The sequence below is a fragment of the Cryptomeria japonica genome, chromosome 5 (genome assembly GCF_030272615.1).
Source record: "Cryptomeria japonica chromosome 5, Sugi_1.0, whole genome shotgun sequence".
NCBI classification, from domain to species: domain Eukaryota; kingdom Viridiplantae; phylum Streptophyta; class Pinopsida; order Cupressales; family Cupressaceae; genus Cryptomeria; species Cryptomeria japonica.
In genome coordinates, this window is record NC_081409.1 from 725,940,590 (window position 1) to 725,965,738 (window position 25,149).

Consider the following 25,149-nt stretch of genomic DNA (forward strand, 5'->3'; position numbering starts at 1 on the left):
TAGAAATCTGATATCATTAATCTATACTTCATTAAAATTATAAAAGAATATTAAAACTATAAAAAATGAAAAAATATAGCAATGTTAACTCTGTTTATATTGATGTAAAATATTGTTACTTCCTTTGTTTGAGTTATTTGTTATCATGGGCACGTCGGTGGACTTCATCGGCTGTACGCCGGTATTCCCGGTCCCGCATAACATGTTTAAGATTTACTGATAGGGACTGGAACGGAGCAATTGATCGGCTGTACGCCGGTATTCCCGGTCACGCATAACATGGTTAAGATTTACTGATAGGGACTGGAACGGAGCAATTGATCGGCTGTCCGCCGGTATTCCCTGTCACGCATAACATGGTTAAGATTTACTGATAGGGACTGGAACGGAGCAATTGACGTTCAATGACGGAGCTTCTTCGTCCGAGCGGGTCTCGGGATTCTTCTGACGTTGACAAGGATGAAGTGGGGGCATTCAACCTCAGAAGAATCCCGTTACTATTAATCTGTGTCATTCAACAGAATTCAACCTAGAAAACTAACGGTATACAAATTACAAATTCAAATTTTCAAATCACAGCTCCGCTTCGCTTCTGTCTGCAGTAGCCAGCGATTTGCGCGACAATTGTTTTGGAGAAAATTCTGCGCGCCATGACTGTGAAAGAGAAGGGAGCACCAGCTTTCGTTCCTTCGCTCTCTGTGTTCAAGGATGGACCTATCCTGAGTAACATTTACCTGAGCGATCCCGAATTGGAAGACGAAGAAGAAGAGAGAATACTGAAGTTGGGAAGGCATCCGGCTTGTGATATAGTTCTGGATCATCCCAGCATCAGCAGATGGCATCTGCAAATCCAATTTCAAAAGTCATCTCAGGAGCCCCTCCTCACTGATTTATCTTCAGGTATGAACGGAAATTAAATTCTAATTAATAAATGTGATTAGAATGCTCCTGAGATGTATCCCCAGTTAACTAGAATTGTTAATGGGGCAATTTAATTGACATGAATTTCTCCAAGCTCTGAACCTGGATTTTCTAAAACTTGTAGATTAACAATTTATCCTCGGGCATCATTGGCTCTTAATAAAGTTCAATTTAATGGAATAGGCTTTTAAAATAGGATTAAATACAATGTACCAGTGTTCCCATGTGAACCATGATTAGCACGTCTAGTTGAGTATAGTTAGCACCATTATGTAGTTGGCATTCTCCCGTACGCCAGTGGTCATCCCATCCGTGGTGGAGGAGCTATGGATCATTCATGCGCTTAGGAACCGGGGGGACCACAGATCACATTCCAACTTAGCAGCAGGTCTCCTTTAGAATAGTAGGGCCCTGGCGAGCCCCCCCCCGTGCATGGAGGTAGATTATTGTAGGGGCCCGGGAAGCAGGGTGGGGACCGGGTGATGGTTGGGTGGGGGGGAACTCTATCCCGGGTGGGGGGTAGGGCAATCCCTTCCGTGGAGTTAGAATAGGTGGGATTATTCTTCTAGGATTAGGAATTAGCTGTAATTCATTTGATCCTCTTTGCTTCTATAAGCTGTGCTGGAGAAGGTCTTGGCAATCGAGTTTTGAATTTGGTAATTCTGATAACTGTCGGGTGATTAGTCCTAGGATAAGAAAAAATCCCAGCATAACCAAGATCCGCCTCTGGAAACTAGGTCATATTCTTGGGCAAGAATTTCTCACAGTATGAATTAGTGTTTAAGCCATTAGTCTTATGAATACAAAATTTAAAAATCAAACAATGTACGCTTAGATAATTGAATTCATTGTTACAGTGTTGGAAATTGTGTTCTGATTTTGTTTTTGTTTGCAGTACATGGAACATATGTTTGTGGACAGAAAGCCACTCCCAAACTTCCGATAACACTATGACTGAATGATACATTTACGATGGGAGCTTCCACCAGGGTTTACAAGTTCCAGTGGCTTCCCTATCCATCCGAAGAAGAGGAGGATTGCCCGGTGTGTTATCCTGTTCCTTTTTTTGAGTTATTTGTTATCATGGGTAACTGACCAAGTCTACTGGATTGTCATGTAACTTTTAGATTAAGTTCTGTTTATTTTTTTTAATCTATTTTTATTATGGTTGATTAACGTCTTTTTTTTTGAAGGTCCTCTTTGTCATCGTTTGGGGGAGTATCCTTTTTAGTCGATTAAATTTTTTTACATTTAGTCAGCATCTAATTCTGCTTGGTTCTGATTTCCTTCCAAGGTAGCTGTCGTAGATTTGAGTGAATCCTTGATTAGATGTGTCATTAATTTTTTTTTTAATTTCTGATTTAGTCCTTGCACTTGCTGTAGAAATATTTCTTTTATTTGTTTCTAGCTATTTCCTACCATAACCGATTTTTTGTTTTAATTCTGCTCACTTGTAACTTGGAACCTTCCAATACCTTGGATTACGATTTGATAACTTAGTTTATGTTGAAATTTAGACCTTTGATTTTTAAGGCTTTTTAACAAGGTTTCTAGTTCAATGAGGTCCTCCATTGTATGAATTGTAAATTGAAATATTTTGTGTATTGTACTTGTTTGTAGGAATTTCTGTGAATTATAGAGGCATTACTAGATTTGGGTTATCCTATTCCTTTTATTGAGTTAGGTGACTGATCAGTCTGGTGAACAGTCGTGAAGTTTCAGATTAAATTCCTTTTTTTCTCGTTGTTATCTAAGTTAATTGTTTTTTGAAGGTTCTCTTTTTCAATCATTAAATTCTGTTTGGGGAAGATCCTCTTTGTGATTGTTTGGGGAGCATCCTCTTTTTTTGGTTGAATTCTGCTGTGTTTTTTTTTATGCCCACTTGTTACAACTTAGAACCTTTTGATACCCTGGATCACAATTTGATGACTTAGTTTTTCTAGAGAATTTAGACCTTCGATTTTAAGGCATTTTAACAAGGTTTCTAGTTCAATGGGGTCTAACATTATATGAGTTGTAAATTGTAATATTTTGTGCATTCCGCTTGTTTGGATGAATTCTTGCAAACTTTATTTATATTATAGAGGCACAACTAGATTTGGTTTCTTCTATTGAATTGTCTCGATTTGTTGGTACATTATTCAATGCTTTGTGGGTAAACAGATCTGCAGTAGTTTAGGCCATTTTGTATTATTAGAGACTCAATGGGCACTCTTCCATGACAATTGAACTTCAATTGAAGAAACTTCAGGATTAACAGATTAGTTTATTTTTTCTTCGAAGGCCTTTACATTCCCATTGATTTGTTTTAAATGTTTAATCATTCGTAAACAAATATACAGTATTTTTCTTCTTACATTCTTTCTATTCATTTTGTCTCATTTTATGAAAGTTGCTCCTTGTTTATTTTACATTTTTCTACCAGTATGCTTAAGTTATATCTCAAAAGAATTTAATCTCAATGCCTTTATTTTATAGACCCCAAAGTATTTGCAGAGTGTTTATGAACCCAACAAGCAAGCATATGCATGTGGGAATACAGGAGCTGGTGGATCAAATTCCTGGAATATGGTATAACCATTGACACCTCTATTATTACTCTCAAAAGATTTATCTCATATTATATAAAGACCACAAGGATATCCTCTAACATGCTTTCCATCCTAAAAACTGTTCTCTTTATCATTTTTGTTAGAAATTTAAACATTTTATTGTACTGCTAACTATACATGTAATATAATAAAACAAATAGGAGTGTGACTGTGGATATAGTGATGCAAGCAAAGAAGAATCTGTTGAGGAAGAAGGGTATGCCAATACTGTTGAATCCATCTCCAGGAATCTGGTACAACCATAAGCACTAATGTATTTTCTTTTCATAAGAATGCTCTGCAAACTCTGTTTTATGGCAATTGTGATTTTTTCATTATGTTTTATCTTAGTATTACAAGTTTGTTTCTTCAATCATTTACATTAACGGCCTAATGTTTTCTTTTCTATATGGTTAAATAATTGGATTGTGTTTCTGAACCCAACAAATAGGAGTGTGTTTGGCATTTAAAATAAGGAACAAGGAAGAGGAATGCGAGGGATCTATTGAATCAAATTCTAGAAACACATACGAACATCACTTGTGTTGTTACTTATAAGAAAATCCCATAGGACACAAGGATACTCTCTAATGTGTTGTGCTTTCCCTCACAAATTAAATTATATTTTTAAACTGTTCTATTAATTGTTTATTCTGCACATGCCTCTCTGTAGGCCCCAACCTTGTCAGACATTGTTTCTGAACATGACAAACAAGAGGGTGGACATAACGATGAGAACAAGGAACTAGCTTCAAAGCGAAAGGAATATTTCAAAACTGATGAATCACTTGTCCTTAGCAACCTGGTAAAACGATGTGAACCTATGATGAAATAATTCGCAGTCATAAAGTCTACAAGGATACTCTCTAGAAGGCTCTGTTTCTTTATTATAATTTTCCTGTAGTATTGTGTTGAAGTGTTTTATCAATTTATTTATATCATAAAACCACAAGGATTGTCTGTAATGCTCTGCTTCCTCCTGTGTACTTTCTAATATCAGTTAAAATAAAATAAAATAAGTAATTGAAAACATAAACTTTCGATATGCCCATTTAGTAGAACCTAATCTTCTCCAGCATTGTTTCTGATCCCAACAAACAGAAGTGTGGATTCAATTATGAAGTCAAGGGGCAAGGCAGAGGTATGTGATGAAGCTATAGAATCCATTTCGTGGACTCTGGTAAACACATGAGCTTCTCTGTTTTCACTTTAAGATTATTAGCTCATAAATTGTACCTGCTATTCTCTGTTTTATGACATTTCTGCTTTCTCTCTTCATCATTTACATATATTCTGAAGTTGATTTGTTAAATAATTTCTCCAAATTGTCCTTTTTCCTATCCAACCCAATTTTTGTGGATGATATTTCTGATTCTGTTAAACAGATTAAAACAAAGAACAAATCCTAAAAGAAGAGCAGTATGTATCAACTATTGAATCAAATTCTAGAAATAGGGTACAATGATACAACCATTAATACCTCTGTTGTGACTTTTGCAAAAACTGATCCCATAAAGGCCACCAGGATACTCTTCTAACATGCTTTGCTTTCTAAAAGCCTTCTTGTTAAATTGTTAACCTTGGTCCTTATATGTTCGCTTTCAATAAAGTATAAACCACAGCCTTGTGAGACGTTGTTCAAACCCACTAAACAAGCATATTGATTTAACAAAAAAAGCAAGGAACAAGCCTTAAAGGAAGATGAATGTATTAAAACTGTTGAGTCCGTCATCCCCAAGAATTCAGTAAGATCCTGCTAGGGTACCAGTCTTACAGTTTCTGTTTTGTGAAAATTGTTCTTTGTCACTTTTCATTTCCTCTATTATGTTTAATTTATTAATCACAAATTTGCCCCATATATTTCTCCATAAATGGAGAACCCAATCCTTTTGGAGAGTGTTTTTGGACCCGATAAACAGGAGCCTACAATTTTTGGCATAAACAAGGAACAGGCCTTAGAAGAACATGAGCATGTTGAAGCTGTTGAGTCTGTCCAAAATAATACAAGAAAGACGCCAATCTATTTGGAGAGTGTTTCTGAATGCAACAAAGGCACGTATTCATTTCCTAGTGAAAACGAGGAACAAGTCTTAAAAAGAAGATGAAAATATTGTTGCTGTTGAACTAAGGATCCAGAGCATGTTGTAGAATTTTCCTGATGCCAACAAACAGGAGTGTACCTTTGATGGTGACAAGAAGGAAGGGGTCTTAAAGGATCATTGGCATACTGAAGTTGTTTAACCTGTCCAAAGTAATCCACCAAAGATTCCAATCTTTATGGAGTATGTTTCTGAACCCAAAAAACCAGCATTTGCATTTTCTGGTGAAAACAAGGAACGAGTCTTAAAGGAATATGGACATGTTGAAGCTTTTGAATCTGTTGTAAGTAATAGGGTAAGGGCCACAATATTTTTGGAGAGTGTTTCTGAACCTAATAAAGAGGAACATACATTTTTTGGTGAAAACAGGGAACAAATCTTAAAGGAACAGGAACATGTTGTATTGTTGAATCTGTCCCAAATAATACAATAAAGACCCCAATCTATTTGGAGAGTGTATTTGAATGCGACAGAGGGGAGTGTTCATTTGCTAGGTGAACACAAGGAAGAGGCCTCAAGGAATGTGAGCATGCTGAAATTATTGAACCTGTCCCAAGTAATCCAGTAAAGATTCCAATATTCGTGGAGAGTGTTTCAAATGCAAAAGCAAGTATTTGCATTTTCTGGTGAAAACAAGGAACATATCATAAAGAAACAAAGATATTTTGGAGCTGATTGTCACATCCCCATAGAAGACCATTACACAAATGCTGTGTGGTCATAGAAACAATAAAAATGATTGAAGCAAAATATAATGAAGTAGGACTGAAAAAAAGGAAAAAAAAAGTAAACAACACATAAATGAATCATTAGAAACAAAACCAAAGGGAATGAAATATGAATTAAAGCATTCTTTCCTAAGTTGTGAAGAACCCAAATTGGCGAGAATAGGGCACTTTTCTTACTGGACATGCAGGAGACAACCCACAATGAAGAGAAGGGGTGTAGAGAGAAAATACAGTCACACCATCAATGCAGCATGGTGTCCCTGCTTGTGGAAGACATGGCCTTGACTGTGAACATAAAAACAGGGAGCCACGCAGCTATTAAAACCCACACAACCCCTCGACTGGAGGCACACACACTGCTGGGAGAAAATGTGAGAAATAGAAGGGTGACGAGGAGGGGAGGATGGATTGAATGGCATGGAAGAAAGAGCAGGGAGGAGCTGAAAATTCATGGCTTATTTTGGCAGTTGATTCTCACAATGGGATGGTGTGAGAACAGCATGGGATAGTTATTTGGGATGGACGCCATGACGATTTAAATTATCCAACTGAGATAGGAAAAACTCCAGTTATTCCCAAGAAATAGAAGAAGTGAGGAAGGAAGGAGAAGAGGAGGAAGGCCATGAGAGTTGCAGATTTGAGGGTGATTGAAGGTCATACTAGAAGATGCACATTTAGGTACTTATCACTGCGATATGTCTGCTATCTTAGTAAAAATATAATGTTATTTTTTGGAAGAAACATAGGTGCTGCCTTTGCATTTAATAACCTCTATCCATCTCTGTAGTCAACATTTCCAAGCTGGTTGTGGAATGTATAGGTGAAAGTTTAACCAAGAATTGGCATTGCAAAGGGAGAATACTAGGTTACAGTTCAGATAATAAATATTCAGTCTTTTCCCTAAAAAATGACCTGTTAGCCATTGGTAGTAGAAGAATAATGAGTGATTTTTAAAATAATGAAATAACTTTCTGTACACATATGGTAAATTTGAATACAAAATATGGAAGCTTAGACTATAGGATGTGAGCTGTTTGACAAGATCCCTCCAAGAAATGTGACCTTACATAGTGCCAAGAGAGCAGGGTATGTTCAAAATGGATTGTTGAGAAGGCCTTACAAACTTTTAATTAAATGAACTAGCCAAACGTGACTAAAAAGGGGTTCCTGTCATTTTTAAATGACAAGAGCCATTTCTTATCACCACAGCCTTCACAAAGCTATGAAGAGATTGTGCATGAGTGTTCTCTTGAATGATTTTAAACTATGATATTTACCCAGCATTTTGTCAAATACTTGTCATGCCTCTGTATTATGTGTATGCACAGTGCAAGATTTGAATGAGACATTTGGATGGACATTTAATTTTGAATTATCCACTCTTGCAGCTAGACAATAATTAGTCTAGAATGATCGCTTTTTATGGGTATTGCTATTAAAGAGATTGAAAGCATATTCAAAAGAGTCATGGCTGTAGCAAGCAGCAGTCACTGTAAGATATTTGATATAGTTAAAGGTTTTTAAAATGATGGGATTGCCTTGGTAGCCTAATGGTTATAAGAGTAGTAGATTGTGACATGATAATCTTACTTAACATGGAGATAGGTGGTTTTTTATTAAGTATGATGTTGTCTTGGATGTGCAGATCATTTGCAACCTTGGCTGCTCCCCTAAACATCAGTCTGTTATCAGAAATGCTCTCATGTCTTGATTAATATTTTCAATTCTTTTCTGGGTTTTAGTTTGCTCTTTTTTAGCTTTCTGAAACATTTTAAGTTTTGAATGCGGAGGAGAAATGAGGAAATTATGGCAATTTTACGACAGCCTAGTAATTATGTTGTAAACTGCTAAATTGTTTCAATGAATAGATAAAGCATCTAACATCATTAAACTGTTATGAATCTACTGGATAGTGATGTTTGGTTAACTCGAGTTTTATCTTAGAAAAGGGATGCAAACTTTAGGTATTTAAGATGAAATCTAACCAATTGCGGTAAGGTTTTGTTAACCACACTGTTGAGAGTTAAAGATGTCTACCTTTCTTTAAGGGCTTCTCTAGCAAACTCAAATGGAGTTAGTATAATCTCCCATATGCATGATCGTTGCAGTAATGTTAAGCAGAAACAAATATTGCTGTCTCCATTTCCTGTGTATTAAGGTTTATAATCTTTGTGTTATGAGTAAACTTCTTGTCCATTATTATCTTGTGCAATAGGGGGAAAGTGATTATGTTGTTGACCATATCCTTTATATGAATGATGTGCAAAAAGATCATTGATGCGATCCAGATTTTAGCATCATGACAGTAGATTGGGATGGAAAAGGACATTATATATCTCACAAAAATGCTGTTAGTATTCTACCTTGTATTATAGTAACTAATAAGGTTCAAACAGATAGTGTAAAGTTGATTTAAGGTCCTTAGTAGAAGGCTTGTATCAAATATATCCATTTGGAAATTACTTGAAGAAATCTCATAGCACTTATTTAGATATCTCCTACTAGTTTGGGCGTAATTATATGTTTGGTTTTGCCCCCATATCTATTGAGTAGATTGCATAGAATTTGCTAAAATTATTAGAAATGTAGGTTAATTGTGATATCCTTGATTGTCTTCATAAATGAAGTCTTCTTTAGATATTTGGGGTGTGATTGGAGTACAACTCATGGCTGAGGCAAAGATATACCTATGTTGTAAGAAGTACAAAGTCACATTTACTTCCTCTTTGACTTGTTGATATCTATGACCAAGATATAAGATAAATGGTTAAAGTATGTCTTTGCAAGCAAAGAGAATTTCTTTTGTTAAGTAATCAATGAAACCTTTGTTTCAAGGAGATGAACCTATAGGATATTTTGGGATACTCATGTTGAATCAGGAATAGCGATGGTGGCGAGGTACGATTTGATATCTCAACATACTTGGATGGAAGTGTCATGGTATAGGTTTGCCAAAATTGAGAATCAGTGGGTATATTCTCGTTTGAAATCGGGTATGTAGGAATTCCTTGGGTGAAGGATGCCCTTGTGACCTCAAGTCCATAAGGGGAGGATTTGAGGGTGATAACTCCAAGGTTTGGGGTTCTTTCGAACTTGTTTCACCTTCCCTTCTCAATAGGCTTTAATATGAGGCTAAAATGGGAATTATTTGGTTGTGAATGAGTTAAGGAAACTTGATAACTAGAACTCAATACTTAATGTGCATCTGAATAGCAAACTAAATGAAGCGAATAGGTTGACTACCTTATGTTGGTATTTGTTTAAGGGTATAGGCTGGGTAGAGGCCATCTTGTGTAGTTCAAAGTTATTCTTATGTGTTTTAGTTATATCAAGAGGGTTAGCAAGCAATCACCTATAGCATGAGTGTAATGCCCTGGTAGGAACCCCGAAGGAAAACCCACAACAAGGGTGAAACAATTTTTTTTTTTTAAAGTATAAACATCATAAGTGCATTTTCACAACATGCACGATAACACAAGCGGAAGACTTACACCAGAATTCCTTAAGGGTTACCAATGAAGAATTAACTTCAAGAATAATTTCCACAAAATCATAAATCCACATATGCATCATTAACTCAATGATCACAAGAAGCCATAAATAAAGATTCATCATAGAAAGATTGAAAGGATACAACATAATTTCCACTTCAATAAGCATTTAGTATTTACTAACATCATCAAGGAAACTGATAAAAACATCCAAACATAGGATTTCATTGCTCTTCCAATACATAGCTTCTCAATAAACATAAAGGATAGATCTCATCCAATTACAAGGTTACATAAGATCAATATTACAATGATACAATGACCACGTAGGTCTACAAATACCAAAAATCTCCAAAACATGAGATGAAGCATGAGTCACGAACCACAGAAACACCTGCGAAGCCAATCCTCACATGAAGGCACAAATTCGAACATCCGATGGGAAGTGGCACTGCCACCCGACCATGTAATTCCCAAATGGAATCACCCCACCGTGCTAGGAGATAGCTAAGGACCCTCAAACAAGCATAAGCATGACATGGTCGACAAAACTATACGACTCCATGACAACACAATAAGACTCCACAAGAATCCAGGTGACTCAACTTCACAAACACAAGTGAATAGACATCACAAAACACAAGTGAACCGAAAGAGAGAGTGTCATCGCATAGCTTAAGATGGTTACCCTGGTACAGCCTCCATAGATCTCGGCTCACTGTCCTGGTAACCTCTCCTGACCATCCGGTTCCAACTAAGTCTCATGCGGACCCTACCAGCCTTCCGTGAAGATAAGGTGGTTGGTTTGCCATTCCAGGCCTTCTCGCAACATTATGAGCCCTGTACTAGCACTCACCTATGCACGAGGTACATTTATCTTTATTAATGTTATGATACTACCCACCTAATCATTTCATTAGATTATCAGTTATTATTTGACTTTTGTTGGGTCGTAATGCCTACTACTTTGGATGCAACCCCCAAGCGAAAGCCACTCTCTCAAAGGACACTACACAAGCATGGTCACTCCCCGAGGACCCTATGGCGAAGCAAACAGCCATAACACCACTATCAGAAACAAGTGGTCAAACAAGGACATACTGACTCTTGACTAACCATAAGGCAAAGACATTACATGGTTAAGACAACGAAGCCAACATATATCACTTGGTCAAAGGTACCAATTACACCACCACAAGATGACTGAACCACAGACCAAAATATCTCAATAAACACTTGCAAGGACAACTAAATACATCAAATCCACACTCAGACAATCTTTGAAAATATCAGAATCATAAACACTTGCAACATCATTGATTGAAAATTAAATAAAACACTCCTTTCCACCAGTCACATCTAATCAATTTCCAAATCAATATTCTAAATATACCCATTTGAATCTCTAATTCATGCCTTAATTTCCATTGATAAATTTATTAACCACATAATGAAAATCACATTACATCACGCAATACCACTTTAAACATTCCATTTATAAAATTTAAGTTCTTAACACAAACCGGTTTGGAGACCTGTGAGGGCTCAAAGCTAAGCGGGGGTCAAACCAACCCGCGGTTGTGTTGCTGCCGGGGCAACAGACACCACTTACCGGTAGTGCTGCTACCACTGGTAACACTGCCACTACCAACCGGTAACACTTACCACTTCGAACCGGTGACACTTACCACTTCGAACTGGTAACTTACCACTTCGAACTGGTAACACTTACCACTTCGAATCGGTAACTTACCACTTTGAATTGGTAACACTTACCACTTCGAACTGGTAACTTATCACTTCTAACTGGTAACACTTACCACTTTGAACTAGTAACTTACTACTTCGAATTGTTAACACTTACCACTTCGAACCGGTGACACTTACCACTTCGAATTGTTAACACTTACCACTTCGAACCGGTGACACTTATCACTTCGAACTGGTAACACTTACCACTTTGAACTGGTAATTTACCACTTCGAACTGGTAACTTATCACTTCGAACTTTCCATTTCCAGAATTATTTCACGGGCACACACATATAATGCCAATTTCTAAAATTTCAAGGAAGAGTTTTACTAGCAAGGTAAATGGTGAAATAAACACACTGGAAACAATGACTAACCAAATCTTGACAATTTAGAAACAAGGAAGCACCCAACCAACCCAATGTAAACTTCATTCTTTCAAAAGAAGAGGTAAATCAAGAAATTGATTTCCAAGAACAAAACACATAGCAGATAGAGAAATGAACCATTTCTTTCCTGTACGCAACCATATGATTTAGGATTCACAAAATCAACAACCACAAGCATTCTTTCTTCTATTTCAACATTCCAAAAAGAATCTACAGGCAGAATACAAAAATTTCCATACACAGGAAGCAAACTGAAAATTCCAAAATAATTTCAAAACCAGAAGGGAACCTCCAACCTTGAAGCAATTAGCAAGCAAAAGGTATGAAGCAAATCTAGTCTTGCAACTCGGACGAATTTCCAGCTCCTCCAGGAAGTTTTTCCAGAATTTTCTCTCCAAAAATCCTCTTCTTCTCCTGTCGTGAATTCCCAGAATGGATGCCCAATATCTTTTAACCCAAGCTTCTAGGTTAAAGTTTTTCATCCAATCAAATTTAATTATTTTAAAACTAAAAGGCAATCAGATTTATTTCTTTCCCAAAAATAATAATTCTTTCAAATGATTAAATTAAAAGGCCAAATGGAAAAATAAAAAGGAAAACTTTAATTTATTTCTTTTTCCATAAATATTTCCTTCAACATAAGCATTTTACCTTTTTAAATGGCTAGGCAATTTATTTATTTCACAAAAATATCAATGCAACTTTACACAATAAATTAAGCCATTTAACCATTTAATCTAGCATTTCATCAATTTAAATAAATCAATAATCACAGAGCATATTAATTAAATGATTACGCCAACACAAGATAGCATCATCCATTTAAATTAAATAACCATTTAAATAAACGGAAACACGCAAAACCAAGACAAATCAAATGACGACTCTCAAATGACCAAACCAAGGCACCATGACACACATAACAACCAGACGGGGAAAACACAACTGACTGACAATAGTCACACGAGTGTAACTGCGGTCAAGCTAGGGTACACCAACTATCTCCTCCACTCCCATCGGATATATAAGGCATGCTCAAACCTGTGAAACCAGGTGGAGTCAATACCCCGTACCTACCCGGTACTAGTACCTGCAATGTCCTACACCAAAGAACCACATGTGCATATAGACCAATATATATATATATATATATATATATATATTCAGACATGACACACTCACTGATGAAGGAGAATCGTGACGTTCCCTGTCTCACCGGAGTGAGTGAAGGAAAATCATCCCCTTGCTTCCCAATACACTTGCAAACACGCAACATATAAATAACACATCGCAATATAAGGGAAAAGTGTCAGTCCATGATAATGATCCATAAAATAACATTAATCATAAGCACTGAAATACTGCATAAAATCATACACCATAAATCCAGATAAAACATGAAATAACATCGCATAATATCCGAATCAAAATACAATAATGTTCCACAGAACAGTCACTGAAGTAACTCAAAACATACAAAAGAGGTTGATCGAGGAGGGGTACTAGAATGAGAGTGACAGATGACAAGTGCTACTCTGGATTCTGAAGAAGATAGTTGACAATATCACTATAGTTGACAAGTGCTACTTCTTAGGTTGATAGACTTGTTGGCAATGGCCTATGGGTGATTGAAGTTAGAATCCACCAAACTAAGTTGGTTCATTACTTGTGGAAATCCTTGGGATGGAGGACAAACGCCTACTATAGTGTAGGATACACCAAATCCTTTTCTTGGTTGTCAAATGGTATACTTAATCCTGTTGGGTTGAGGACATATGCCCGATTTAGTATGGGATACATCAAATCCTCTTCCTAGTTGCCTTTTGGTTTAGAAGATCGGAAAAAAGAATGGGAATCATTGTGTAGTGCACAACACACCAACATTCCTTTTCTATTTCGGGTGCATCATGGATAGGTGTGTGTTATCCTTTATGGATGAGCCAATCACTATTGTACTTGTGATGCGTATATGAGCCACTCACCTTGTATTTTCAATGTATGCTGGAGCTAGTCTTTGTGTATATGTGATTTATGTTGTAGCTAGTCATTGTGTATTTGTAATGTATGTTGGAGCTAGTCACCTTACGTATATGTGATGTATACTCAAGTTGATCACTATGGAAATTTGGGGATTATGGAATGATATTATCCCTGCATATTTGTGTATGTTTGTACAGTACTAATTGGTAATGTTTGGTATGGAACCAACACTTGATGGCAAATAGCTATCGTTCTATTATAATTAGACTAAGTTAATAGATTGTGCTTAATGTATAGTCGTGGTTTAAAGGTGAGATTAGAAAATCCAATGTAAGAAGAGAAAATGAACTCCCACTCCCTCTAGCATCGGTGTGCGAACTATGAAGCCTCTGATTTCCCAAAGGATATACATAGGCAAGGTCATCATGAATGAATGCTCGAGGTTTAGGTCTTGGTCTAGGATGACCCTAACCTAGGGAGCTTCTTCCGTGTGTTAGCATATAAGTGCTGATGCTGAGTTGACGCCATCATGGTGATTGGAGAAGCTTTGAAATCAGAACTTCTAATCTAGATAGAATATGCTTGATTGATTAAGTTGTAAATTGTAGTGACTGAGTGTCATTGCCCCACCAAGTACCAAATCACAGCCTTTATAAAATACATGATTGCATCTCTTAAATTGTAATCTAGGCGATTTAAAAGGTGGCACCAAGATGCTAGCAAAATAATTTGATCAAGTTTAAATTAAGATCTTGTTATGGGCAGCAATTAGAGATGAAGGATTGCAACCCTTCCAAGAGTAGCGATGGTGAAAGGTTGTGACTCTTTCACCATTAAGGTATAAAAGAGAGATAATTTCCTTGGGAAGAAGGCATAAAAGGAGAAGTGATAAAACAAGAAGGAAATTGAAATAGAAACAGCAATAAATATTATCTTCAGCCATAATACCAAATCGAGATAAGTTTAAGTATATTATTAGATTATGAATGTATAGATGCATAGATGTACCTTGCAAAAATTATTGATCATTGTGAGTAATATAAATGCTTCTCTTTGATATAAATATGTAATAATAGATTTGCATGATAATCCATTTTGAATTTAGGAAAAACACATTGCAAATAGGAAGGATGGCCAACCTTCCGGGTTCACGAGAGATGAAGGACGTCCAGCCTTCATGCTTCTTATCAAGTATGCCATCTTGAGATGGAATGGACAATCAGCCTTCTGTGCTCATGGGCTGGGGGGTGGAATGGACAAGAAATCCTTCCGTGCTTCCGGGCATGATCAAGGAGGACAGCCAGCTTCCAAGGCAACCAAAGGGATGGAAGGGTGGTCCACCTTCCATACTCTTGCAATAAAAGGGCTACCAACCTTGAGATTGTGGTTTACAAACATTTCAAACGAATCATAATGAGCTTGTTATAGGAATATACTTTGGAATGGCTATTGACTTAATTGGATTTCAATATGAATGATTTTTATGTGATATCATGATGCCCACTAATGCTTGGTAAAAAATGATATTATCTTGGCTTATGATTTAATGTCAATTTTTAGTGACTAATATTGTGTGCAGGACCTAGACCAGGAATTCTCTTATAAAGGGCATTTCAATTGGTAAATTTATACTCTTAAATCTATTACTTTCTTATTTTTAATTGGAATTGTGATTTTAGGGTAAAATGTAAGAATAACCCAAAAGGGTATTTTACATTTGGAGAAGTTTTGAAATTAGCACTTTTAATCTAAGTTTAAAATGCTTGGTCAATTAAGTTGTAATAGTTAATTGAATTGAAAAATAATTGTAGTGACCGAGGGGCAGAGTTTAAACTGTTATGCTTGTCTGAAGTAATATGCTACAATATTTATGTTTCTAATCTGTTATATATAATGAAAAAAAATGTCTTTATCTATTATTTATTTGTTAGATTTTTTAAGCATTTTTAACTAAATTACTCTCTGTGACCATTTTTATAGGCCCCATTCTTGTTTGATGCTGTTCTGGAACCCAACAAACAAGAGAGTGAATTTGACAAGGAAAACATGGAACAAACCTTAATGAAAGAGGGCGATGTCAGAGTTATCCACCCATCTTTTTCTTGTGAATATGCATACTATTATTTCTTTATAAATGATAATGTTGACAATTACTCATCAAAAAATAAAAAAGAGGGTGGTGACAAAGTTTTTGAATTAGATCCCAAGAACCTGGTAAATCCGTTAACACCTTATTTTTTGTTTGAAATAAACTACCTTGTTACGACCACTGGGATACTCTATATAACATTCATTGTTTCATGATAAGTGCTCTAGAGTTTTCTAGTAGATGTTGGCTTATTCGGAATTATCTTTTTTACTGAATCAAATTATGTTGGATGGTATTTGTGAACCCAATAAACAGACTTGTGATAAAAATAAGAAACAATTCTTACTGGAAGAGGAGTACGTGGAACTAGCTGAATCAGTCCCATGGAAGCCTGAACAACCATCAGCCGCTCCACTTTCGGAATCTCATTCTCATCTGGATTGCTTCACTGTGGTAAATGATGCTGAGACGACACCAGTGCAGGAGAATCAGAGCATTCCAAGGGAAAAAAATGAAGTCATAGGAGCTTCAAACCTTTGGTCAACAAAGAAAAAATATGGTAATCTTCTACACACAGGTTGCATGGAAATGAATTTAAATCCCAAGAAAACGAAGGAAAACCAGGTAGAGATGACAAAGCAAAGAAGAATTCTAAAAGAGATTCTAAAAGAGAATTCAAGTGCTGAAATCATCCTTGAGAAAAAAAATGTGAGATGTAACAAGAAACACGGGGTTCTTGGTGAAAAGAAGAGAGACTGTAGTTTGGAAGTATTGCCACCAGAAATTAGTGCTCATGGGTCCTCTTCAGCTGGATTTAACCCAGAGGACAATGACTTTTATCCATCAGACAAGGAGAATTGGACTTCAAAAATTTTATGCCAAGCATCGAAAACAACTACAGGGAACATTTGTAGAGTAGACCAAGACACTCATCTTCTTCAAACAGATACAGGAAGGGCACCATTTCCATCTCTCTCTCAGAATTTAAGGGTGAATAACAGACCGACCAGAAGTTCTTCCTTGAAGAATACTAACAGAAGTATGGATAATCAACAAGGCTTACACTCTGAGGTAATTTTTCAACTTTTCCTTTCTCTGAAGGTCAATGTTTATGGGCCGGTTCCAATGTTATACATTTTCATAGAGATTGGGAATTTTGTAATCAAGTATTTCTTTTATTACAATGTTGCACCAGAACTTTGTTTTGACACATCTGAGTTTTGTATTTGCCCTGATGGAACTTGAATATTTTCTTATAGCAAAATGATGAGAGAATCTGAGGTTGCTCTGAATATCATGAACAGAGTATCTTAGATCACTACTTCAACCTCTATTTCTGGAAGATATGAAGAAGCATATCCTTTATTATACATAAGGTCTTACTAGTTTGTTGTGTTTGTGTATAGTAATCCACAATGATGACACATAAACGTTTCTGTTTAAGATATCTCCAAAATTGGAACTGCTGTAATTGTTTTTGTAGTCAACGTAGAAAAAATATGTTACATTCAGTTATTTGAGCAAGGATGGGATGCTTAGGGTAAGTTTTTCTCCTTCAGAAAATAGGCTATTACTGCCAAAATTGTGATGTACTTTGAAGGTTTATCCAGAAGATAAATGGCATATGGAAGTTTGATAGAAATGCTTCCCCCTGTTGCATCTTCTAGACATGAATATATAAGTTGAATGTTCCAGATACTAATTGCTGTAAACGTTTACACTTTAGTTGACAGGAAATATATCATTCAATGTCCATCTGTGTTGAATTAAATTTGCTTAAGATGGCATTGTGGTCACATTACAATTCTTGTATAGCCCTATCCATGTGTACCCTTTTCTGGACTACATTGATACTGCATATAAAGAAAAGCTGCATTGTAACTGCTTGCAATTTGCCAAGTGAGTTATTTTGTTGAGCCTTTACCATCCAACCGAATGTTTTGATGTCTTGCTCTGGAGTTTTACTTTCAAGCACACAACCAATATTTTCTATCATGGATAGAATTTGTCATGATAGAATTTGTTGTGGGATGATATTGAAAATTTTGCAAGTTATATCTCAGATACAATCTAATGAGTTTGTCAATCTGTATGAAACCTCTTTGTGTGTGCTTCTACATAAGATTTCTTTTGTTTACATATGCAATAAGATAACTTTGGCAAGATAAAATTCTATGGTCACTCTATGGTTTCGATGAGTAAAGTTGTGTGACCCTGCTCCAATTCAAAAATCTCATTGGCACTGGATGTTTTATTTAGGTTCAAATACCTGGAATAGTTCAACTTCCAAACGTGGCAGACTCAAAGAAGAAATGGCATATGGTAGTAGATACTGGCTGCCTTATACATGAGGAATCTAGACAGGCTTTGAAGCAACTGGAAGGCATCAAAGGGACTCATCTGATCATCCCTAGAATTGGTAATTTTCATTGTTCTTTTATTCCATGTGCACAAATGCACAAATATTTGTTAGTCAAAGTGATAGATCTATTTAGTTTTCTTATTTCTAGATATCCTTCTTTTGCAGTTATACAAGAATTAGATTGTCTGAAACACCAAAATAAGTCAAAGCAAGGGATTTTCAGATGGATTGAACAGTGCATGATAAACAAGGGTTGGTGGGTTCATGTGCAAAGATCTGCAGAATCCTTTTCAGTTGGAGATGGTCTGTCACATACTGCAGAAGATCATATTCTTGAATGCGCTTTACTCTATGAAAGATTACCAAATGGTGGGCATGTTGTAATTCTGAGTAATGATGTTGCTATCAAAATCAAAGCTATGGCTGAGGTAAATCATACAATTGAGTTGTTTCTTTTATGCAAACCAAGAATGGAAGAAATATTAGGATTTGAATTAATCTATTTAAAAGTGGCTTGTTTGATTATTCTGAGCTATGAATGAATGTTTGATTACAGGGGATGTTATGTGAAAATGCCAGGGAATTTTGTCAAAGTTTATTAAGTCCTTATTCAGAAAGATTTTTGTGGTCAGAAAGCACTGCGCATGACCACAACTGGACTGAAATCAACAACAGAAACAACAGGAAGCCTTTTGGGTTGTCAAGGAAGTTGACATACTTTGTCATGATGAGAAACTCTTTGCTTCATCATGAAGAACCAAAAAAGAAGAGTAATGAGGATGCAAAGGGATTAAAGCTGATCTTGCTCCATATTTGAACCTTCAGCTTCCTATGGAATATGAAAGATGACCGGTAGTTAAAAGAATAATATTTGAAAAATAATTGTTTTTTTGTAAAAAGTGATGTATACTTTTGGTCATGGAATAAACAAATGTTGAAGCTGAATTCATTTGTTTTTCTTGTTTTCATGCTTTGTTTCATTGTTTTCTGCCATGTCATTTTTCTGGACAAACAGTGCCCTTGGCAACAGTTTGATTCTTTTATTTTTTCAGAGATTATAAAGAAATAGTTTTGTTAAACATTCTTGCAGATTTCTTCTGGGATTTATAAATATTGTTCTAAATCTTGTGCAGATGGAACCTTACTGCAAGTGGCCATCAGTCCAATCCTCAGGGATATTACCACTATGGAAACATAGCTATCTCATGGACCATGAGACTTGCAAATTTGGCTTCTATGATTAACTGGAAGCATAGATATGCTGTAAACAGTGTTTCATTCAACCCATCTAATACTTCTTTGAAGTTGGCTGATTATTTCAAAATACAGGGTGTCTTCAGCTTGGGTTAAATTCCAGAAAATCTCACAGGCGGTGGTGGTTGCCTTTAGACAGCTGTTATGGCTGCTGATTTCAGAGCTTTCATTGAAATTATGTTTGAAAGCAATAAAGACACAATTCAATCATCAAGATTCAAACAGTTTCGGCCAATAAATATCAAGATTTCATCTAGCCATGTATGAATAATCAGTATACAATATACCATCTGTAATGATGCTATAGTTACTCTTCTTGCAATCATCGTTGCTTGTTAAATATGATCATGTATATCAAAATTTTTCTGTTTATAAAATATGACTATTAAACTCAAGTCTGGACTTGGGAATTATTTTTTGAATATTGTATAGGCACAAGGTCTAAATGAAAATTAATGATTTTGCAAATTTCACTCTTGTTTTTTCGGTTTTAGTCTTTATAGGGTTAATTATAATCGTGTTTCTGCTTGCAATACAATTGATTTCATACAGAGAATTCATGCATTTCCATAAAAAGCATTTTGGGTATAATAATATGCAAACACCTCCATCTAGACCCCTTCCCTATTGCCCAACTAATGAAGTTGATTGTTCCTTGAATTAGGTTAGATCCATTAGACATGCAATTCTTATTAAACCAACCTCTAGAGCTAATGTAATGTCCCCTTTGGGGATATTTCTAAATTTTGCTCTAAAATCACAATTCCAATTAAAAATAATAAATTTAATACATCTTAGAACACAAATTTACTAATTGAAATGCTCTTTTACAAGATAAATCCTGGTTTAGGTCCTGCATGCAATACGAGTCACTAATCATTAGTGTGCATCATGATATCATACAAACATTACTCATAGTAGAAATCTAATTAAGCCAATATCCACTCGAATGTGAGTTCCCATATTAATCTCATTCGGAATTTGTTGAAACGTTTGCAAATCGCAATCTCAAGGTTGGTCGCCCTTCCATCCCTCAGTTCACCTTGGAGGTTGGTCATCCTCCGTGATCAAGCCCAAGAGCATGGAAGGCCGGTCTTCCAATCTACTTCTTGGTTCACGAGCATGGAAGGCTAGTCATCCATTCCATCTTGGGGTGGCGTATTCAATAAGTGCACGAAGGCTGGTCTTCCTTCACCTCTTGTGAACTCAGAAGGCTAGTTGTCCTTCCTATTTGCAATCTGTTTCTCTAAATTTGGAAAGGATTATTGTACGAATCTTCTGTCATGCCCCACATAAGTTTTGGATCACAACACATAAGCATTGATTTAAAACAATAAGAAGGCTGACCAAGGTTAGAATATGTTAACCAACGAGTAGACGCAATAAGATTGACTTACCTGACCTGGGCACTCAAACAAAACTATACAAGAATCATTGTTGGGCTAACCTCTCCTTGCATTGGCAACCACTTTCTAGGAATTTAAATTAAATTTTTTATTGGCCGACCTCATGGGATAGTAAGAAATACCCCATTGGAAATGCAGATACGATCCAACTTTGTTAAATAACTTCACAATCAGCAGGGAATATTAGCATTTTGACCTTCATTTGCTTGAATCATAAACAATAGACCTACAAAGCTTTGATTATAGAATAATAGCATACATAAACCTTATTCCAGTGTTCTGAAGACAGTTTGAAGATTTGATTAATTTATTGGAGTAGGGATAGTGACTTAGATCTAGTGGGAGACTTCACACTGAGATTAAATGACCTTTTGGAGCAAATTTACACATATCAAACTCATAATTTTATTCATCAATGAACAATTCTAGATACGTAAGGTTACACCTAGATATGAAGTTTCAAACTTAGAAATATTCTCTCATACGCAGGGAAGTTGGCTATAACATCAAATAATGAATATCCATAATTTGCAGTGATAATTCTTTGTCATATCACAACAGCAAAGGAGATCAAGAAATCATTTGGAGAACATCCATAGAATCGAGCATCTACAACAATCATCCAAATAAGGAGAAGATTTCTTTGAACGGCATATTTAAGCAAAGGATTAGACCTAATAGATCATATCCAGATTTCTCATACCAACAGTTAATAACACTAATAACTATCATGGTGACCTATATGTTTAGCCCTTACTTAGCACTTATGTATAATCTCGTAAATATGTTGAATATAAATTCATGTGCATGAATGTAAATCTTTGGCAACAACCAATTCGGTAGGGAAGTGAAGGAGGTGTAAGGAAGAGGGGTAATAATAAGATCGCTATTTAAGTAGACCACCCTAAGTGGATGTCCATGTGTGCCTGCCACTGGGGCCAAGAGGGCAAAGATTCACTCTTGGGCTTAGATAGGTGGATCACAAGGACCTCTATTACAATCTCCTCTCCCAATTTTAAGATGATTGATTATTAACCTTAAGGGGAGAGGCACACATAGGGAAAACAAGGACCCCACTAGGTAGACCACACTGAGTGGATGGCCAATGTTCCTTTCACTGGAGCCAAGAGGGTGAGTGTCTACTCTTGGGCTTAGTGTGGGGATGACTTTGGGCGGGCCTATCATGCTTCCTCCTCCAAACCCTCATGTGATTGAATAATAGGGAGTAATATAGTTATTGTCTATTTTATTGATTTGAGATTATTACATGATATGTGCATGATATCATCTAACCGTAATGATTGAAAAGTATATATGTATATATCCTTGGTTATGGATGCAGGGTTTAAATTAAGGTTCATCTTGTTAAAATTGATATATTACTTGGTAAAGATATAATTCTAACCCTATTTCATCTCTTGCTTTATTGCATTTGTGATTCTAGGGTAAATCCAAAAGAGGACGTTACATCTTCCATTACATTTTTATAAAAAGAAGTGTTTAAATTACTCACAAAGATCAATATTTTTTTGCAAGTATCTCTATGGCGTGAACATATAAAATATGCTTATAATTCTACTATATTCACATCTTTCTTGTTTGGTCTAGCTACTCATTAAAATATATTTATTTATACTCTTACTCAGTTTCGATTCCTAAATCCCTTTCTTGCTTTATGCATGATCAATCAATGTCTATTTTCTATTTCCCATCTCATTTCCACTATTGATACCTTCATCAAATGAATTGTCTTCCTATTTATGTCTTCATATGGAGGGGGTCACATCTCTTCATAAAACACCAAGTGCCTTTGTAAGAGTTGCATCCTTTCAAAGCTAAGCGTTGCCATACTAATTTTAGATTAGTCTTAGTCAACCTCATTCAAGCACTTTTCTCTCAATCTTAGTCAATCCTTATTAGTTCCTGCCCCAGCATGGAACTATAGCGGAGGGGCTAGTCCTAAACAATTATTAAACTAATGTTGCCCAGCCAATCAGCATTCAATATTATTTCATGATTTCTTCATTTTGCAATGTTGTTATGGCAATTGATCGACATTTAACAAACGACTGTCAAAAACCAATCTCGGCATGCTTAGATTGGATGATACAGAGGCAATTGTGGTTATCAATATGAGAGAAGGCGCAACTTCCGAGGACAGGACTGGGTCTGCAAAACATCAGCTCTCCAAAACCCCTAAAGATCACCGGAGGTTACAGGTGACAAATGAGTGGGGCCAACAGTTGGCTCTTAGGGATTTAATTCATTTGCATGTTGCTGAAAGGTGTAGAATGTTGGTTAACTAGAGTGCATAGATTCGAGTGACAATGGAGATAACCCAGTCACTAGAACGACTTCTAATTCTGCCAAGACCACTATTAACAAACATGCTATAGAAAGCAGTCATGTTCACAATTTTGATTTGGACAAAGAAGAGGGCTAAGATGATCAACATTTCAGTGTAACTGAAAGTGTTGTAGAGCTTTGTGATGTTGAGAGTAATATAGCTAGAGGACGGAACAGTGCTCACCCACTCCCGCACAGGCCTGTTCACCATGTTATGCTTAAGGTTCAGTTCTTCTATTCTGCCCTACTATTTAGATTGTTAGTATTCTTGTTTCATGTTAAATAGATATGAAAAAGTGCCTCCATTTCAGTTGTTCAGAAGGAAGCTGAAAGGTCGCTTGCCTTGGATGTGAAATAGACTAAGAAGAAAAAGCTTGCCCCTATAAAACAAGCAACGCTATTTGGAGCAACAATGCAAGTAAAAGTGTAGCAATGAACATTGCAAGCACAACATTTAACAGGGATAGTAGACTCACAACCTGAACCAGGATTTCATAAGAAATCTACAATCATCCGTCTTGACAAATCTAATAGATGCAATGGACCACTTTCAATATGTTTCGCAAAGTCTATTTCTCCTGATTTGCTTGAGAATGGATAACGTTTAAAATATATCCAGTCACAGAAAGGTTTGGATAAGTAATCTTGTATTAATAAAGAGTCTTTCCATTCCAATTGTAGGTTCATTTTCAGTATACAGAAAGGAATCTCATTTTCCAACTTCAAACTGTTTTTGATTTTAGGTCTCTGAAGCTGGAAAATAAGGCTGGAATCGGGTAAGTCCATTCAATTCGAGAATAAAGCATGCATCCATGACCATCATTCACACAAGCATATCTTCATCCCATTCAACAACTGAATCTTCATAGCAAACTCTGATTTTCGTATCTAGCTCTTTGATTTTGCGACTAAATTGTCTATGGTCATGTGAGGGATCCTTTCCAAGGTTTTGTTTACTACTTGGAGCTTATATTTGTCCATTGTAGTCAGCTGCTAGTGTTTCTTGTGATTATAAGGTCCAAGAAATACAACCAGAGGATCATATGCTCTTCGTTTTGTTTTCTTTATGGGTTCAGGCACCCAATATATGGACACAAAAGAAGACATTTTTAGTTCTCTGTACTGTGAGTTTCGATCATTTTATGCATCTTTAACTTGATCAATCCATGTTTCAGGTTCAATGTTGCACCTTAACAAGGGTTTCCCCTCTTCATCTCCAACTGTACAGTTTATTTTATCTTTACTAGCACTCTCTGTATCATTATTGGAGGCCATATGATAGTTCCTTTTATCTTTACTAGCACTCTCTGTATCATTATTGGAGGCCATATGATAGTTCCTGGATATCAAATGATGGGATCAACTTCCCTTATCCAAGAAAAAATGTAACTGAACAAATAATCATAGATTTAACTATAAAAGACAATGAAGAACAACTTATCTAGACAAATTAAAAAGAAGTAACATATGTTTTATGAATTAAAAAGTGAATATTAGAGAAACTGTATATAATTTAATGTAAATTATCCATATAATTGAAACTTATGCATATAAAAATTTAAAATAACTGGCCAAAAATATAATTAATCTATTAAAAAATTACCAACTATAAATTATTCATTTAATTGAAATCTATACAGATTCATCATCTTTACCCCAAGAAAGTCATTCTTTGGAGGATGTCCACTGAAAATACTTTTGTTAATTACAATCCACAATATTTGCTTTTATATTTGATCGAA

At 35.9% G+C, this 25,149-nt stretch overlaps 1 protein-coding gene and 1 long non-coding RNA gene across 17 annotated transcripts; both read left to right on the forward strand.

Moving 5' to 3' along the window:
- The first annotated feature begins 334 nt into the window (after positions 1–334).
- On the forward strand, positions 335–20,050 carry LOC131032836 (uncharacterized). 16 transcript variants are annotated; one of them, XM_059221700.1, is made up of 11 exons: positions 3,469–3,492; positions 3,674–3,766; positions 4,186–4,317; positions 4,614–4,653; positions 15,530–15,570; positions 15,931–16,164; positions 16,355–17,110; positions 18,299–18,458; positions 18,567–18,829; positions 18,958–19,253; positions 19,535–20,050. In XM_059221700.1, exons 6-10 carry the CDS (start codon positions 15,997–15,999, stop codon positions 19,216–19,218), a joined length of 1,608 nt encoding a protein of 535 aa, XP_059077683.1. In that variant the 5' UTR covers positions 3,469–3,492; positions 3,674–3,766; positions 4,186–4,317; positions 4,614–4,653; positions 15,530–15,570; positions 15,931–15,996; the 3' UTR covers positions 19,219–19,253; positions 19,535–20,050. The 16 variants fall into 16 exon arrangements, with proteins under 16 accessions (XP_059077674.1, XP_059077675.1, XP_059077673.1 ...); XM_059221691.1 differs by lacking the exons at positions 4,186–4,317; positions 4,614–4,653; positions 15,530–15,570 and adding exons at positions 335–900; positions 1,817–1,965 and having other exon boundaries at positions 3,400–3,492; XM_059221692.1 differs by lacking the exons at positions 4,186–4,317; positions 4,614–4,653; positions 15,530–15,570 and adding exons at positions 1,434–1,577; positions 1,817–1,965 and having other exon boundaries at positions 3,400–3,492.
- A 3,314-nt stretch (positions 20,051–23,364) lies between these two features.
- Positions 23,365–24,710, forward strand: LOC131032853 (uncharacterized). The gene is made up of 3 exons (XR_009103520.2): positions 23,365–23,630; positions 23,727–24,036; positions 24,151–24,710. It is a non-coding gene; the product is annotated as an uncharacterized LOC131032853 (long non-coding RNA).
- The last annotated feature ends 439 nt before the right edge of the window (positions 24,711–25,149 follow it).

Coding starts and splice junctions, on each gene's coding strand:
- LOC131032836 (XM_059221691.1), top strand. CDS start 1,894: ATGGGAGCTTCCACCAGGGTTTACAAGTTCCAGTGGCTTCCCTATCCA. Junction 3,767..15,930: donor AATCCATCTCCAGGAATCTG/GTACAACCATAA, acceptor CCATTTTTATAG/GCCCCATTCTTGTTTGATGC. Junction 17,111..18,298: donor AACAAGGCTTACACTCTGAG/GTAATTTTTCAA, acceptor TGTTTTATTTAG/GTTCAAATACCTGGAATAGT.